At 38.3% G+C, this 17398-nt stretch overlaps 1 protein-coding gene across 1 annotated transcript in view; it reads right to left on the minus strand.

Annotated features, from left to right (window-relative positions):
* Positions 1-17398, minus strand: part of LOC310986064 (low-density lipoprotein receptor-related protein 1-like) — a 179161-nt gene that overhangs the window by 38624 nt on the left and 123139 nt on the right. Inside the window, exons 46-58 of the mRNA XM_083971791.1 lie at positions 16666-16785; positions 16451-16564; positions 14761-14910; positions 13896-14018; positions 11863-11979; positions 10031-10159; positions 9807-9929; positions 6336-6476; positions 5547-5734; positions 4301-4484; positions 4107-4192; positions 3847-3966; positions 2067-2254 (exon numbers count right to left, since the gene is read on the minus strand). Of these exons, the coding sequence (XP_083827917.1) occupies positions 2067-2254; positions 3847-3966; positions 4107-4192; positions 4301-4484; positions 5547-5734; positions 6336-6476; positions 9807-9929; positions 10031-10159; positions 11863-11979; positions 13896-14018; positions 14761-14910; positions 16451-16564; positions 16666-16785 (1783 nt within the window). The remainder of the gene's footprint in view (positions 1-2066; positions 2255-3846; positions 3967-4106; positions 4193-4300; positions 4485-5546; positions 5735-6335; positions 6477-9806; positions 9930-10030; positions 10160-11862; positions 11980-13895; positions 14019-14760; positions 14911-16450; positions 16565-16665; positions 16786-17398) is intronic.

A 17398-nucleotide genomic window follows, 5' to 3' on the forward strand; every position in this document is an offset into this window, starting at 1 on the left:
CACTTTGATCCCTTTCTATATTCTGAAGGTTTTTACAGAGGGGATTGTTGATATATCATTCACAGCCTGATTTATACAACATTTTATTCCTAAAAACAGGACGAAATTTGATTTTTTTTAGGGCTGGTGACAGTATTTTCTCATTTACAGAGTGATAAAAAGAGATATCCAAAATCCTCCTCTGTAAAAACTTCTGACTATAATGTGTCAACAAAATAAAACAAGAAGTTTGAAAGTGGCTTCATCCATTGTTCAGATTTCGGTTCTGGAAATGTATGCAAATTAGCACATATTTCATTAGATATTGCCTCATTTACATATTTAAACATAAATTTTGACAAAACTATTAATACAAAAAATATTTGTCTTAAGGTAAGTGAAAAACTTGGGAAGTTTCATGGTGATATCTGTTAGTTAAAAGGTTTACCCTATTCACCTGTAGTGTCCCACCTTAACAATGATCTAGCTGTTGGTTTATAAAAACTAATATTTTCTCATCCGTTTTCAATAATAGCATCATACACACCAGGTTGTTTTCATAAAAGATCTTCATCTGCACAAACTCAAATAAACACAAGGCCAAGGATAATTATTTATTTATCTCTGGAGTTGGAATGAAACAAATGAGCTCAGATCACTCCTCTTTCTCAACATACTGGAGCAGCTTTGTTTGGTCGCGTGTCATCCATCATCTCACAGTAAACAAAGGTCACACGCCGGACGTCAAAAGCCTTTCCTGTCACATTCGGTGACGTTCAGGAATCTAAAACTCTGCTCTCCCCTGTTTTATATACATGCAAACAGGAAACCGGAGTTTTCCCCGGTGTCCACTTCGGCCGGAAGTTTTCAGAAAGAATCGTTTTCAGTGACGTAAAAACAGATTTTTCAATGAAAGGTTGAAAACACTGAGCTGTTGAGCCCGAGAGGAGGGGCTCAGTTAAAATGTTGTGTTTACAAACTGCAGTAAACAAACCTACAGACTCGACCTTTAAAGGGATAGTTCAACGTTTTGACAAATTGGCCCATTGCCATAATCCCTATAGTCATAGCAGTAGGTATGTTACCTTTAATTGTCGGTGCAAGCTATTTTTAGAACGTCGGAGCAGAGCCGTGAGCTGCTCAGAGCTACGCTACGGAGGCTCATGGGATTTCTTGGTTTCCCTCATCAAACTCATCAAATACACAATCCAACAACTCCACAACGCTCTGGTGGACAAGTTGTGAGCTGCACATTCACCACGCTATGAGATAATAACACAACGTTACCACACAGAGTTGTTTTAGAGGGAAATTCATGCAAAACCGCTGATGCGCGTTGCCTTCAGGGACAGTTTTTCATCAAGCAGTCTCTGTATTTTCCTCTAAAACAACTCTGTGTGGTAACGTTGTGTTATTATCTCATAGCGTGGTGAATGTGCAGGTCACAACTTGTCCACCAGAGCGTTGTGGAGTTGTTGGATTGTGTATTTGATGAGGGAAACCAAGAAATCCCATAATGAGCCTCCGAAGCGTAGCTCTGAGCAACTCACGGCTCTGCTCCGCCGTTCTAAAAATAGCTTGCACCGACAATTAAAGATAACGAACCTACTGCAAAAACTCAAAATCTCCCAGAGAATATTTGTCTCATTTCTAGTCAAAACTCGTCTCTTTCCACTTAAAATAAGACTCATCACATAAAAATGATCTTGTTTTTAGATAATTTTCCCTTGTTTCAAACAAATTTTCACTTGAAATAAGTAGAAAAATCTGCCAGTGAAAGTAAGTTTTTTGTGCTTGTACTAAGGAAGAAAAACTTGCTCCACTATCAGATTTTTCTACTTATTTCAAGTGAAAGAAGTAAAAAGTGTCTAAAAACGAGCTACTTTTTATGTGATGAGTCTCATTTTAAGTATAATGAGATTTGTTTTGACTAGAAATAAGATAAATATTCTTGGTAAGATATTGAGTTTTTGCAGTGTAGGGATTATGGTAATGGGCCAATTTGCCGAAAATGTTGAACTATCCCGATATGCATCTTTCTAACTTTCAGTCGAGTCGACTCAGATCCTCTAAAGTTAAACTCTCACCCGTAGCGAACGTCCACGGCGACGGCCCGCGGCTCCCGCAGGCCGCTGTTGACCAGGACCGTGCGGTACGCTCCGTTCAGCTTCGACACCTCGATCGTGTCCCGTCCCTTATCGCACCAGTACAGGTTTCCTCCCACCCAGTCCACCGCCAGGCCGTCCGGGTTGCTGAGCGACGTGCGATGGAGGACCTGTCCAATCAGAGAGCATCATCAGCAGGATGAGCCACTTCCTGTATCTTTGCACAAACCCTTTATTTAAACCTTTTCTTCCTCCAGTCCAGGTGTAATTATGTTTTTTTTCAATTAATCATGTCAGTCATAGCTACATAGATATATATTTTTTTATATTTAAAATAAATCATGTCAAGCACAACTGTATAGATTTATATTTTTATAATATTTAAAATGAATCATGTCAAGCTCAACTGTAGATTTATATTTTTATAATATTTAAAATGAATCATGTCAAGCTCAACTGTAGATTTATATTTTTATAATATTTAAAATGAATCATGTCAAGCTCAACTGTATAGATATATATTTTTATATTTAAAATGAATCATGTCAAGCTCAACTGTATAGATTTATATTTTTATATTTAAAATGAATCATGTCAAGCTCAACTGTAGATTTATATTTTTATAATATTTAAAATGAATCATGTCAAGCTCAACTGTAGATTTATATTTTTATAATATTTAAAATGAATCATGTCAAGCTCAACTGTATAGATATATATTTTTATATTTAAAATGAATCATGTCAAGCACAACTGTATAGATTTATATTTCTATATTTAAAATGAATAATGTCAAGCTCAACTGTATAGATTTATATTTTTATAATATTTAAAATGAATCATGTCAAGCACAACTGTATAGATATATATTTTTATATTTAAAATGAATCATGTCAATCGCAACTCTATAGATATATATTTTTATATTTCAATGAATCATGTTAATTCCAGCTATATAGATTATATATAGAATCATGTCTAACCCTGTAACTACTGTATGTAAATGTACTTTTCCCGCTATCTAATGGTCCTCTGTCTTTTTGGACTTTTTATGTTAAATTGTTGTATTGTTTTGGGGACTACAGATGTAATTTAGCACATGTGCTAAATCCGGTGTATTTACTGTGGCTACTCTAGCACTCACTGTCCATTAATATGCATTGTCCCGACTAGGGATGTCACGATTATACATTTTCTTGGTACGATTATTGTCAGAGAAATAATCACGGTAATATGATTATCACGATTATTATGCATTAATTCATTTCACAACACTATGAATGTGTAAAATCAAATATAGTCAAAATATAATTACATTACTCATTGTTTACACAAAATATTTCAAGTATCTATTAATATAGGACCAATTCTTAATCTCCAGGGGAAGTGTTTGAAATATTCAGGTCATGAATTGTTATCTATACTAAATGTTTGCGTTTATTTTAATCGTTTTTTGTTTTGTTTTTTAATTAAAAATGACACGCTAACATTTAAATTCCTACCAATTCAATGTTACGTTAGTTAAATGGACCAGTATCTGTGCATTTACCTTTATTTTTGTGCACATCTGCCAATAAGGTTCCAACATCAACTTTTTGTGAAAGTAACGGTATTTAGGAATCTTTACGATTAATTAATTGTGGCGTTTAATACCACGATTAATTAACTTAAAAAACAAGTAGTCGTGACATCCCTAGTCCCGACCAAATAAACAAATAAAGTAAAGTAAAGGAAAGTAAAGTCGAGGCGCCGCTGCACCGACCTGCACGTCGCTGCCGTTGATGTGCATGCGTCGGATCATGCTGCCCTGGGTGGTCACGTCCGTCCAATAAATCATCTGCTGCCGGTAGTCGAAGTCCAGAGCGACGGCGTTGTTCAAGCCCTGTCAAAGCACATGGAGCGGCATTAGAGTCTGTAGCTGGAGATAAACCCCCAACTCCCCCCCACCATTCCTCCTGCAGGACGGTTCACAAGACTTCCCAGAGCAACTTCAAAGGAACATCCAGTATCTGCAGGCCTCACCTGTTTGAGCAGTGTGTAATTGGATCCATCCAAGTTGAGCTTCCTCAGGTAATAGCGGTTAGCGAAGATCAGGAAGGGCTCCTCATCTGCAGGGAGGGAAGGGAGAGAGAGAGAGACGTGTTTTGAGTGGATTTGCCTTTAAACTCTCTGTAAGGCTCAGTGTCGCTCATCTGTCATGTCTTCTCTTTCCTTACCTGAGGTGGATTTACATATGGTGGGGTTTTCAGGACTGAGGCTGAACCCTTCCACACACAGACAGTGGAAGCTGCCGTGCGTGTTGATGCAGCGCTGCGTGCACGGGTAGGTGGTCGTGCACTCGTCGATGTCCACGCAGGTCTTCCCGTCGTCCTTCAGGCGGAAGCCGGGGTGGCATCTGCACTGTGAGGGGGCAAAGCACACGAGCAGGTAAAGCAACAATGAACGAAAAGCTTCAGTTTATGGGTCAATGACTCCATATGGTTTAGTCGGTTTTAAAAGGGTTAATATTTGAAAATAAACGTATGATTAACTTGCACAAATTTGAATAAATCCAGTCCATAGTGCTTGAAACTCTTTTGAGAGTAATGATAATCACAGATGGCAAACAGCCTACTTGTATTGTCGTTATTATTCACTTTTTTCCTTATTCATTTTACTTTGTTTTATTCATTTCTAAGTTTATTTTCATTATATACAATATTTTACATTACAAAATATGTTGTTTGTTGGATATCTGTGATTAATGCTCATTTTCTCAAATAAAAATATGTTTAAAAAAGAAAAAAAGAAAAAACTTTGCACACATTCTTTTTGGGAAACCAAATATAGAATTTCTGCTTTTAATCAATTTCAATATTGGAGAATTATGGCAAAAATGTCTACATGTGCTTGAAAACACTAAAATCCAAATAAAACACCATATAAACTAGTTTTGCACGATCTTATATATGTACTTTTCTATATAATATAAAGGTTATGGAATACATTTTGTTCTAAATATGAAATTCAAATTGGAAAATCATGTTACTACATGAGATGGCAAGTGGTTAAGAGGCCATTTTGTCAATATTGTAAAGAAGACTATTGAAAAAATTAGTTTTAGCATTTTAGGGTTCAGTCAGGTTTGGTGAGTTCACATGTCAAATCATACGACCCTAGAAAAACATCAATAATTCATATGAATCATAAAAATGAAGATTAATTTGATTTTAAAATGAAAAGTGTAACCATTTACACTATTTGACTTCTGACAGAGGCCGATTTAATCAAATATCAGTAGTTTATGATGGTAATTTTATTAGACAGCATGGGGAATAGAGAGAAAAGAAGAGGGAAATGTCTTGTTGTGCTGTTGGTTGTGAGATAACATTAAAAAAAAAACAAGTTCACTGTCCATTTCTCCAACAAATGATGGTGTTTGACCGTAGAAACGTGGACCCGTGACTTCAGACGTGGACTTACCTTGAAGCCGATCTTCAGGTCCTCACAGAGCTGAGAGCAGCCGCTCAGTTTGCTGTTCAGACACTCGTTGACGAAGCAGTTGAGCTCGTCGGAGCCGTCGCCGCAGTCGTCCTTGTGGTCGCAGAGCAGCGCGTCGTTCACACAGTTCCCGTTGTGGCAGGCGTACGCCGTGTCGTTGCATTTCTTCTCTGCTCCGCCAGACACAAAGGAGGAAGTTTCATGTGGAAGCAAAGGAAGAGAAAAAGTCGAAATATTAGCATCATTTACTTCTATAATGTGCATTAACAGATTTGTCTTCTGCTGTAATGGTGTTCTCTGTCTCTGTCTCGGCTGCATCGACATGAAATGATCTGGATAAATCTGTCACCAGTGGTGCACGTCGTACTTTATATCTTTTTTATTTTGTCGGGCTTTTATGTTGTCATTTTTTTCATTTTAAATATCATGAGCCACAGGATTTTACTTCTTTACTTCTATTTTTTATTGAACGGGTCGTTATTTGTCACTGTTTTCTCCTCGTTATAAGGATCTTAATTTATTCTATCTGTGCAACACTTTGTAACTTTGTGCTATAGAAATAAAGTTTATTATAATTACGACTATCTATATATTATCTATCAATGTCAATTAGGGGAAGTTGAATTAGATTGAACTATCAGGCCAGGGACAGCAGATGAAAATGAGCCTTATTGGTAAACTCTGGCTCACTTATAGTGTTGCATTGTCCTGTATGTTAAAAATAAACCAATAAATAAATCATAAACACAAATATGCAGTGTTAAGTTTCACCTGAGTCCGTGCACCGCGGGTTCTTGGGCGCTTCATCCGACTGGTCGTGGCAGTCGAAGTCTCCGTCGCACTCCCACGAGCTCTGGATGAGGCAGCGGCCGTTGGCGCAGCGGAACTCGGTGGTTTTGCACGTCGGGTACTCTGCAGCGGAGGAAAGGACGGTTAAGTTGAGTTGAGTTGAGTTGAGTTGAGATTACTTTATTTATCTGCATTTATCATAGGGCAATTCTGTTTCTACAGTTGACTATTGCACCACATTCATTTACACGAGCATACTGTACATAGAAGTGAGGAGGAAACTGCGAGACAGTGAAAATTAAGATCAGGTAAGATACTGTAAAAAGTACAATAAGTAGGACAATAAATACATAAATAGGACAAAATACATAAAAACACATTGTCAACAACAGTACGTGTACTAACTACAGCTTCAAGCCGGCTCAGCATTCAACAATTTAATGGCAGAAGGCACAAAAGACCTAGAATAGCGATTGAATTGGATCCTGAGAGGCTGCATGTAACGCCGACCTGATGGCATCAAGATAAATCCACAGGCCAGAACATGATCATGATTATTAATGATGCATGCTGCCCGTCTTTCCCAAAGGAAGTTAGTAAGTCAGCAAGTTGGGTGCCAGTAATTTTCGAGCAACTTTCACAATGTTATTTAAACAGTTCCTGTCCTTCACTGCCAGACTGTTAAACCAGCAGATGAAAGAAAAAGAAAGGAGGCTCTCGATGTATGAGATTGAGATTGCATACACAGTAGGCTACGTAAAATAGAATTGGAGACCCAGAAGGAACTGATTCTCCGCAATAAATGAATCCTCTGGTGGGCCCTTTTGACCACTGAATCCCACTGTGACCCGCTGAGTGATGGAGGAGGAGGAGGAGGAGGAGGAGGAGGAGGAAGAGGGTTAAAAGAGGTCAGAGGCTGGTCTACCGTCTTTGTCAGAAGCATTGAATATTGATCTTCAACCCAACGCAGCTACGGCCATATTTGGTACCACAGATAGGAGACATACAACATCAAGGAAAAGTTATAAAAACATAATTGCTTTTACGACGCTGCTTGCACATACCGTAGAAGAAGAATATTATTACAGTGGAAATCAGAAAATCCACCCAAAGTGTCTGTGTGGTTTAGTGACCTGACACAATTCATACAATTAGAGAAGATAAAATATACTCTCAGGGTTTTTTTTTTAGGTAAACTTAAAACTGTGCCTCCTTAATGACCACTTAGCATCCATCTTGTCCGTCTTCTTGTTTTGTGCACAGCCTCAGTGTTGGCGAACTCATGTATGTGCTTTTTTTTTCTGGACTGGTGTCCCAACATGTTTGTGGCGAAGGGGGGGGGTTATTATACTCAGGGTATATACAGGAATCTTGAAGTTAATTTTAAAACCTTTTTAAGACTTTTTCAAGACCTTCTCAATATTTTTTAATACCTCACTACCACTTCAAGCTGTAACCATTTACATCAGTGGCACTTTTAACGTAACAGTTCTAGTTTGTGATAAAGACTGTAGTAGCACTGGCGTAGCCACGGGTGTGCCAGGGTGTGCCAGTGCCACCCACAGAGGAAGCTGGCACACCCAAAAAATTTGATGCATTTTTTGTTTTTGTTATAGTCTATAGCTACTAACATGTTATCGATCAGTTAATACATTTGTAAAAATTGCCGTCAGGTGATGCGTTGCGGAGAAACTGGACTAATGGAATAATTAACGAGTTCAAGGCCAGGCCAGGCCGTCTTGCCCTTTAAATTGAGAGCTGCGCAGTGCGCACAGGTAAGCAGCGATATCGTTGTCCTCTTCTGCTTTGCGATATAAAACATCAGGCCAAGCTGTTACATTATCATATGTGATGAATGATGAGCCCAGTAGTTGTGTTCAGATGGTTAAATAGCTTTGTTGATCATGCGATCAAAGTCATTTAAGCGCCGTTACGCACGCCGCACCTCTCTCGTCCGATGCGCTCCTCTCCTCTCCTCCCTCTCCAGTACCTGGCTGCTCAGCTCTGGGACCGGGACTGGGACGTCACCGCTGCTTTCACTCCGTCCGTGATCCATCTGGTCAGCGCGTTTAGACCCGAGTGGCCTGAGTGTCCCACCTGAGCTCTGTGCCATAGCGCGCACCGCCAGCTCAATGAATGACAGCAGATCTCAGTTACCTGCTCAGCTGCTGCTCAACACTGATCAGAGCAGCTCTCCCTCGTTTGCTGAGGTTTTATTATAAACTAAAATCTTCTTTTGTTCTTTGCCGCATACCTATATCTCCCCATCTTCTCTTCACTTCATCTCTTCTCTTCTTGTTCTACCAACCACATTTTAACTTTCTCATAGATAATCTCCCACGTTTCTTATGCTGCAGGCAGCTCCACAATATGTTTATTTGTCCCTCTCTCTATTAATGCGTCGGATCAAAATTTTATTCTGCGTTTGTATCCATCCAGCTCTCTGTCCACACTCTGCATGGTGGAAACGATTACGCGCAAAACCCTCATTTAAATACTGCGGTTTGCGCGTGTTGTCATTTAGTGTGTTACTCTTAGTAGATCACCTATTGTGTGTGCGCTAACCAGACACGCAAAAGTGTGTTTTTTTATGACTTTGTTATTGATTTATTTGAGCACGTGAATGTTTAGACCTGTTGTACTGTTGACTATAAGAGCAGTTACTAAGCAGTTTTTTTTTACTCAGCGTTGCATATAGATTAGAAGATAAGTATGATCATACCGGCTTGCCATGATGCGACTGTTAAACCCAAGTTATTATGTGCAGTCTGTGTCTGATGCTTGTTAAAGGCCTATGGCTTGTTGAGAGCGAATAACACATGGTTTGTTATTACTGATGAGAACGCACACAACATATAATGTTGGAATTCTTTTGAATATTTATGGAGGTGTAACGCTCAGTTTGTTGAAAATAAATTTGGCACACCCATCTTTGCAGGTGCACACCCAATGTCTTTTTTCTGGCTACGCTACTGTGTAGTAGACCACTATGATACAACATAATTCAAAATAGGCTGGGGTAATAAATCAAAGGCAAAGTTTATAAAAAAACAAAACAAAAAAACATTGCTCCACTCAAAAAACAAAAACAACAATCTTCTTTTCTTTTTTATGTACCGGTTCATCTTTGGTTTTTAATAAAATGAATAAATTCACACACTTTTACAATGTTTTTTAGGACTCAAACTCTTCGACAGCTAATTCAGAAAACATACCTTGAACATTTAAGACTTTATAAAGTCCCGAAAAGACTTTTTAATACTTTTTAAGGGTCTTAATTTTCCCAAAATTGATTTATCACCTTTTAATACTTTTCAAGACCCCGCGGATACCCTGTATACTATATAAATAGGAGCATTGTGATCCTCCTGTATGTTTATCTATGTACAATATTGTTGATGCTCAATAAAAAGAAAATAAAAAAAACAAACAAAAAAAAACCAGATCACTCACCACACTCCTGGGACTCGTCGGACCCGTCGCTGCAGTCTTTGTCGTGGTCACAGACAAAGTGCTTGGGGATGCACTGTCGGTTCTGGCACATGAACTCGTTGCTGCTGCACGTGTCGTTGAAAACTGACACAGAAAAATAAAGAAACCCAATTATAAGTGGAGCTGTGGTGTGTGTTTATGTATTTACGTATTCATTTACTCCGTGTGTTTCTATCCCGTCTCACCACAGCCGGCTTTGACGCTCTCGTCGGCTCCGTCGGGACAGTCCTTGTCTCCGTCACACTTCCAGCGCTGAGGGATGCAGATGTGAGAGCCGGGACACTGGAACGCCTCGGGGCTGCAGGTCTTGGTCTCTGTGAAACAGGCGAAAAAAGATTAATGAAGGTGATTTTAATGCCTTTTATTGCCCCAGAGTATTTTATCAATAGACTGTGAACTCGATCAATAATAACTAGACTTTCAGAGTTTCCAGAGGCAGAGGGAGAAATTCTTCATATTCGTCATATAGAATAGAATGGACAATGTTTTTGATGAATGAGGAACAAGGTAGTTCCCTACTTTTGTTTTTTGTGTCACTTAAATTATATTTTAAAGGGTATAAAATGTCATTTGCTTTCCATATGTTACACGCTGTATCGTACTGTGCAGAAACCCTCTGTCCAAAATCCTTACATACCGTAGTGTATCATCTAGAAAATGTCACTGTGTTTCTTTGTTGTTTATGTCATAAAAACTAATAAAGATTTATGTATCAAAAAGAAAAGAATGAAATACCGTAAACTCTCAAATAAAAGCCAGTCTCCATTAGAAGCCAGGTCTATTTTCTGTGCAAGTTCTTGTGAATGTACAAAACCTCTCAAGTCCAACAGATCGCCTGTTTGAGCACTTTTCAATGCTGCTTAGATCGCTCATTTTCCAGTCATCTTCTGTTAAAACTTTAGTCAACATGAACTCGCTGCACGACATCGTTATATCGCTGAGATTCTCCACAATTCAGTCGTTCAGTTTAGTGTAAAGAAACAGACTGGTTCCTTTCATTTAGAAGTTTAATCAACGCCGAATACATTTCTTAAACTTCTGTCCCGGATAAACGGTTTTGAAGATGGATGGATGGATGGATATGTTCTCATCTTTCCTGAGCTAAAAGATCTGTGCTAAATGAATTAAAAGCCTGTCCCATATAGACGCCTGTCTGAAATATAAGCCCTGAAGAAGACGGTTTGTGCCACTACGCGTGGGTTGAATCCCAGCTCCACTTTTTTACATGCATACTAGTCTGATTTTAAACGTTTCATAATGAAATAGCCATCACAATAAAGGCTTTTTATTTTTTGCCAGAGGGGTGCTTTGAAATTTTTCTCTGTAACTTTGTGTCCTGAACCTAAGATCACTCTCATAACACTCTGGACCCGACTTCTCTCATAAATTCAGCAGTTGAAGCAAATAAAAACCCAGGCTTTTATTTGAGAATTTAAAGTAGACTAGAATATAATAAAAATGTATGATCATTGCTTTGGAAATAAAAACACAGTTTCGCAGCAAAAGTGCAAGAAATATAAAAGAAACACCATAAATAGACATAAAATACGACAGAGTATTATGAGAGAAAAAAAAACAAAAACACAGACTTTGAGAATAAAGTCGTACATTTCCTACGAAAAAAAGTCATAACATAAATTTTGAGAATAAAGTCGTAAATTTAAGACTTTCTTCTTTAAGTTTGTGATTTTTTTATTTGTCAATGTGGCCCTAATACTCCATGGTAATAAAAACTATATATTATTATGATTTAATGTTATTTAAGTATACTATGTTCTCTGTGTGTGCCAATGCTTTCCATCCATACAGTACTGCAGGAGAGTAACGTGCAGTAAACACCTTCACAGTTTTCAGGCAAAAGTGATTAAAGCTAAAAAGATGAAAGCGTTTGTAAATCTGCAGAACTAAATCTGGTTTGAAGGATTCAGACCAGAGTTTCCTGTTGGAGATCTGGACTTGTGTTTGCCTGGTGTCTGCTATTTATTTTCTTGAGTGTTTTCTGTGCCTCAACACTCACTGCACTTGCTGTCCTCGTCGCTGCTGTCGCCGCAGTCATCGGCGCCGTCGCACACCCATCTGCTGGGAATGCAGCGGTGGTTCCCACACTCAAACTGGGAGGCTGAGCAGAACTTATCTGTAAGGAGCAGAAAGAAAGAATGTGAAAAAATAAAATATCAACAACAAAAACGTTAACGAGAAGTGACATCCTGAAGGTTTTCGTTTCAATTTATAAGTCTGGGTGTGGAAAGAAATTAATATCTAGATTATACAGGGTTCCTACAGCTTAAGCCAAATTAAATTTAAGACTTTCTAAGACTTTTTTAAAGCCACTTGAAATGAAATTTAAGACCGACTTCATAATAAACACAAATGCAGAAAAAAGAAAAAAAACACCACATCAATTACATAGGGTTAGGGACAATTTTACCCACTTCCCTATGTGATCCAAGGTAAAGTGACTGCTACATGAACATTGGATTGTGTCTCTTTCCAGCTGTCCTTTCAAAATAAATGCATAAAAAGTCCGGGAAAAAAAACCATGACTCGGAGCTGGTGGCGGTGAGAAATTTAGCGTTGACGGCCGCCACTAACTTCTCTATGTCGAAATGTTACCAATTATTTTGAGATTTGAGACTAATTACAACCATAAAATACCATTTATCATGTGTTAACATTTTTAAGACTTTTGAAAAATTGATTGAAGACATTTTAATTCCAATTAAGGCCTTATTTTTAGATTAATTAATTCAATGCCTTTTAAGACTTTTTAAGGATCCATAAGAACCCTGTTATACAAAGGTTTTCCAAGACGCCTCAAATTCCAACAGCTGAGCCTGCATATTAAATGTAGATGGGAAAGGGAGGGAAATGTGGTCATATCTGGGGATGAATGGGAAAACATTTGTACATTACAATGGAAAACCACATCTTCACATATAACTGGCGAGAGTTTGGATGGAAAAACATAGTGAGATTTTTTATAACACCTGCTCAGAAGAGACACCAGGGTAGCGGAACAAATTGTTGGAGGATGTGTGGTTCAGATGTAGCAAAACCATTATCATTTATTTTAGGATTGTCCGAAACTTTCATCTTTCTGGCATCATGACATTCTTGATTGTCTGGAGTATACGTGTTTCAAATGACTATACAATTTGATGTCAGCCCAATGTACTTTTGTACCACGGCATTACATATCCAATCAATAGCGGACAAATATTTAATGAAGATATTATTGATTGGAGCAAAGAAAACTATAACAAGGAAATGGCTACAACCCAACGCACCGACACTGGAAGACTGGCAAGGGACTGTTCACCAAATCTACATCATGGAGAGACTGACATTCGCTAAAATTGCATTCGGAGAAATTTAAGAGTTGGTGGTCCAAGTGGATCAGATATACTATAAGTATAAGAAAAATGAGTAAATGTGACTTCTTTTGTTCAAATGTTCTTATTTAAAACATTGTAAAATGAAAGGGGGAGTAATACACTGCAAAAACTCAAAATCTTTCCAAGAGTATTTGTCTTATTTCTTGTCAAAATGTCTCATTTCTAGTCAAAACTAAACTCTTTCCAGTTAAAATAAGACTCATCACCTAAAAATGAACTTGTTTTTAGATCATTTTCACTTGTTTCAAACTAATTTTCACTTGAAATAAGTAGAAAAATCTGCAAGTTTTTTGTGCTTATAATAAGAAAGAAAAACTTTATCCACTGTCAGATTTTTCTACTTATTTCAAGTGAAAATCTGCTTGAAAGAAGTAAAAAGTGCCTAAAAACAAGCTACTTTTAATGCGATGCGTCTTATTTTAAGTAGAATTAGATTTGTTTCGACTAGAAATGACATTTTGACTAGAAATAAGACAAATATTCTTGGTAAGATTTTGAGTTTTTGCAGTGTAGCTTGGTTAATATGTTAAAACAATTATCCAAATACATGTTTTTGTTTCGCTCTGTATGAGTGTAATGGCGCTGAAATGACTTTGTATGTTTCTCCCTGATAAAAATAAAATAAAATAAAAAAAAAAAGGTTATCCGGACGTACCGCAGTGAGCCTCGTCGGCGCCGTTCTCACAGTCGTTCTCCTTGTCACACGTCCAGCTCATGGGGATGCAGCGTCCGCTCGGACAGGCGAAGAAGGGCGTCGGACACTTTGTTTTCCCGCTCCCTGGGGAGGCAAACAAGAAAACATCAGGGAGCTGAGCTAAGCTGGCGTGAAGAAGAAAAAAAAAATAATTTAATCTGCAGATTTTCAGGGAGAATTTCCTCCCAAACCGCAATTTAATGGATGAAAACATTCATTGTTTTTGTTTCTGTTCCATTAAGAATAATCCAAATTGGACTTTTTTTTTTTTTTTTTGCTCTAATCCATCTGTGACAAACTAATTCCACTTGTTCCTCGAAAACGCTGTGAGAAAAATAAAATACTGTACGTGCATCTCAGAGAGTCGCTCCTCTCAGTGCAAGGTAGATACACACACCTATGGAATTCTTTACCATCAGAAATTAAATCCCAAACAGACCTAAAGAGGTTTAGTGTTTAAAGTTAAACATCGGCTCAAGCTGCAGCAGAAATGTGAACATTAACTTCTCTCAAGTCATTATCAACACAGCACTTTATTAAAGTTTAATGTTAAATTTAACTTGTGTAATTGTTTAATCTGAATTTTGCAGCTGTGTTTATTTATTCATGTTACCTATTCACTGTATTATCCACTGTGTTTGTATTATTGCATTTATTGTATTCAGTATATTTTATTCTATTCTAAAGCCTGACCAGAGACAAAGACTGCAAATTAGCTGAAGCTAGACATCATATACAGTACAGTATGCATTTTTTGTGGCAATGTTGCATGTATTGTCCCTGTTAAACATTAAAATAAATAAATAAATAAATAAAATAAAAATACCTGGGCAGTTCCTCTCATCAGAGAAATCTCCGCAGTCGTTGGCGCCGTCACACTGCCAGGACGGGGCGAAGCAGAGCGTGGTGAACTCACACTTCTGGAACGTCATCCCCTTCACGCCGAGGTGGAAGTAGCTGGAGCAGTCGGTGGCAGCTGGACAAGAGAGAGAGAGAGAGAGAGAGAGAGAGAGAGAGAGAGAGAGAAGAGGCTGAGTTAGGGCTATTATGGGATGTCTGATGTTAGCTGTCTGTACACAACTAAGTTATTGAACAGGTAGCGTTGTGGTCAAGACCAAACCAATACGATTTCCAAGACAATTACTGTATCCAGTCCCAGTCCTCATAATAATAATCATGTGTCTTGATATTTACATTATTCCTCCTCAGCTAAAAAGAAAAGATGGTTTGATCTAAAATCTGAACCATATTTAAAGGGATAGTTCAACATTTTTGGCAAATTGGCCCATTGCCATAATCCCTATAGTCATAGCAGTAGGTTCGTTACCTTTAATTGTCAGTGCAAGCTGTTTTTAGAACGGCGGAGCAGAGCCGTGAGCTGCTCAGAGCTACGCTACGGAGGCTCATTATGGGATTTCTTGGTTTCCCTCATCAAACTCATCAACTACACAATCCAACAACTCCACAACGCTCTGGTGGACAAGTTGTGACCTGCACATTCACCACGCTATGAGATAATAACACAACGTTACCACACAGAGTTGTTTTAGAGGGAAATTCATGCAAAACCACTGATGCGCGTTGCCTTCAGGGACAGTTTGTCATCAACAGTCTCTGAATTTCCCTCTAAAACAACGTTCTGTTATTATCTCATAGCGTGGTGAATGTGCAGGTCACACATGGGCTAATTTGTTGCTAAGTTGTTCAGATGGTTTAACACAAGCAGATACTTTAGTATAACTATTTGAATTAATCTTAAAGTTATTGAATTAAATGACATCACATAAAGAAAGTGAGTGACTGACAGAGAGACAGAGATCCTCCTCTGCTTCCTGCACCGAGGTCGCTGAACAAAACTGCAGCACAAGGTCGATTCAAGTTGAACCGACACCAGTGCACTCGCTGTGGAGGTGTGGTGGCTGAAGTCTCAGTTATTTCTGGATGCACTTGAAATCAATAGTTGATTTAAATTAATTTACTAATTCCCCTTGATTTGAGGCTATTGGAGCAACAATTATGTGGAGGAGCTTATAGAGCCCTGGACGGTTAAACCTGTTTTTAAATCAGTTGGGTTTTAAACTTTGTAACTTGTTGAGTGTCTCTGAATGCTGCTGCTGATGAGTATCTATTCATTTATCTATTTATCTATTTACTAGGGCTGGGACGATATGCTTTTCTCCCGATTCGATTCTTCTACGATTTTTTGGATGGTGATTCGATTTAAATTGCGATTCTACGATATTGCCGATTTTCTCGATTTTTAGTCTGCATTTTTAACATTTATCTGCACACAAATACTGTAGGAGCCTATAAATTAACATACTCCATTATAAAGTGAACTTAAACCCTTTTCAAAACCCGTACTCTCTGTATGTAAAAAAGGCGAACAAATGCACATTGCACAATATTTAAAAAAAATTCAATTTAAAAATCGTCAAAATAAATATCACAATATTTATGTGAATCGATTTTTTCTCCAACCCCTACTATTTACTCAAACATGTGAAGACACTCACTGCAGTTCATCTCGTCGCTGGCGTCCTCACAGTCCACCTTCTGGTTGCACTTGCTGGAGTTGGTGATGCAGCCGCCGTCTCTGCACTGGAACTGATCGGCCGAGCAAAGCGTGGCTGCAACACACGGGAGGGAAAAACACAACATTTATATAAAATATCCAATGGAAATCGGATGGGGGGGGATGTTGTTACTGTATGTGACTGACTGGACTCACTGTTACAGAAGAGTTCGTCTGAGTTGTCTCCACAGTCGTCGTTGCCGTTGCACCAGGAGCTGTGGCCCACGCAGCGGCCGTTCACACACCGTCGGTAGCCTTTCTTACACACACGGTTGGCTGAGGACAGGAAGTGACAGGGTCAGGTTACACACGTCAACTACAACAGGGTTCCTACTCTTTATTTGAATCATTTTCCAGGAAGTTTTCAGCTGCTACAGTCTGACAGACATGTTATTAAACTGTACACTAAGGCAAGGCATCTTTATTTATATAGCGCATTTCATACCAAGGCAACTCAATGTGCTTTACATAAAGACAAAACATTTGAAAAGAACAGCATAAAAACTAACTATTTTTTAGCAAAGAAGAATAAAAAGTAGAATAAACCTGGATTTAAAAGTGCTTACAGTTGGTGCTGCTGATTTCAGCTGATACCTAATCCCCCGTCCCATTCATGCTTTTCAACAGTTGTACCTTGTTTTGTAAATGTAACCAGTTTGTTTCTATGTTTCTTCCTCACTCAGCCACAGAAGTCTGATTTAAAGATGTGCAGTTTGTGGCTCTTTAACGTATCTATGAAATAATCTCTCATATGCTTAGAAATTATGAGAAATTTAGGCAAGGTTGGAAGGATAGTTACATTGCATGTAATTGTATTTATTTATGCTTTGAATATGTATGAAGCATGAGGGGTGCCAGGGGTGGGGGCTGCCTTTAAGTTGTAAGATGA

Source organism: Trachurus trachurus, assembly GCF_905171665.1.
Source record: "Trachurus trachurus genome assembly, chromosome: 5".
Taxonomy (NCBI): domain Eukaryota; kingdom Metazoa; phylum Chordata; class Actinopteri; order Carangiformes; family Carangidae; genus Trachurus; species Trachurus trachurus.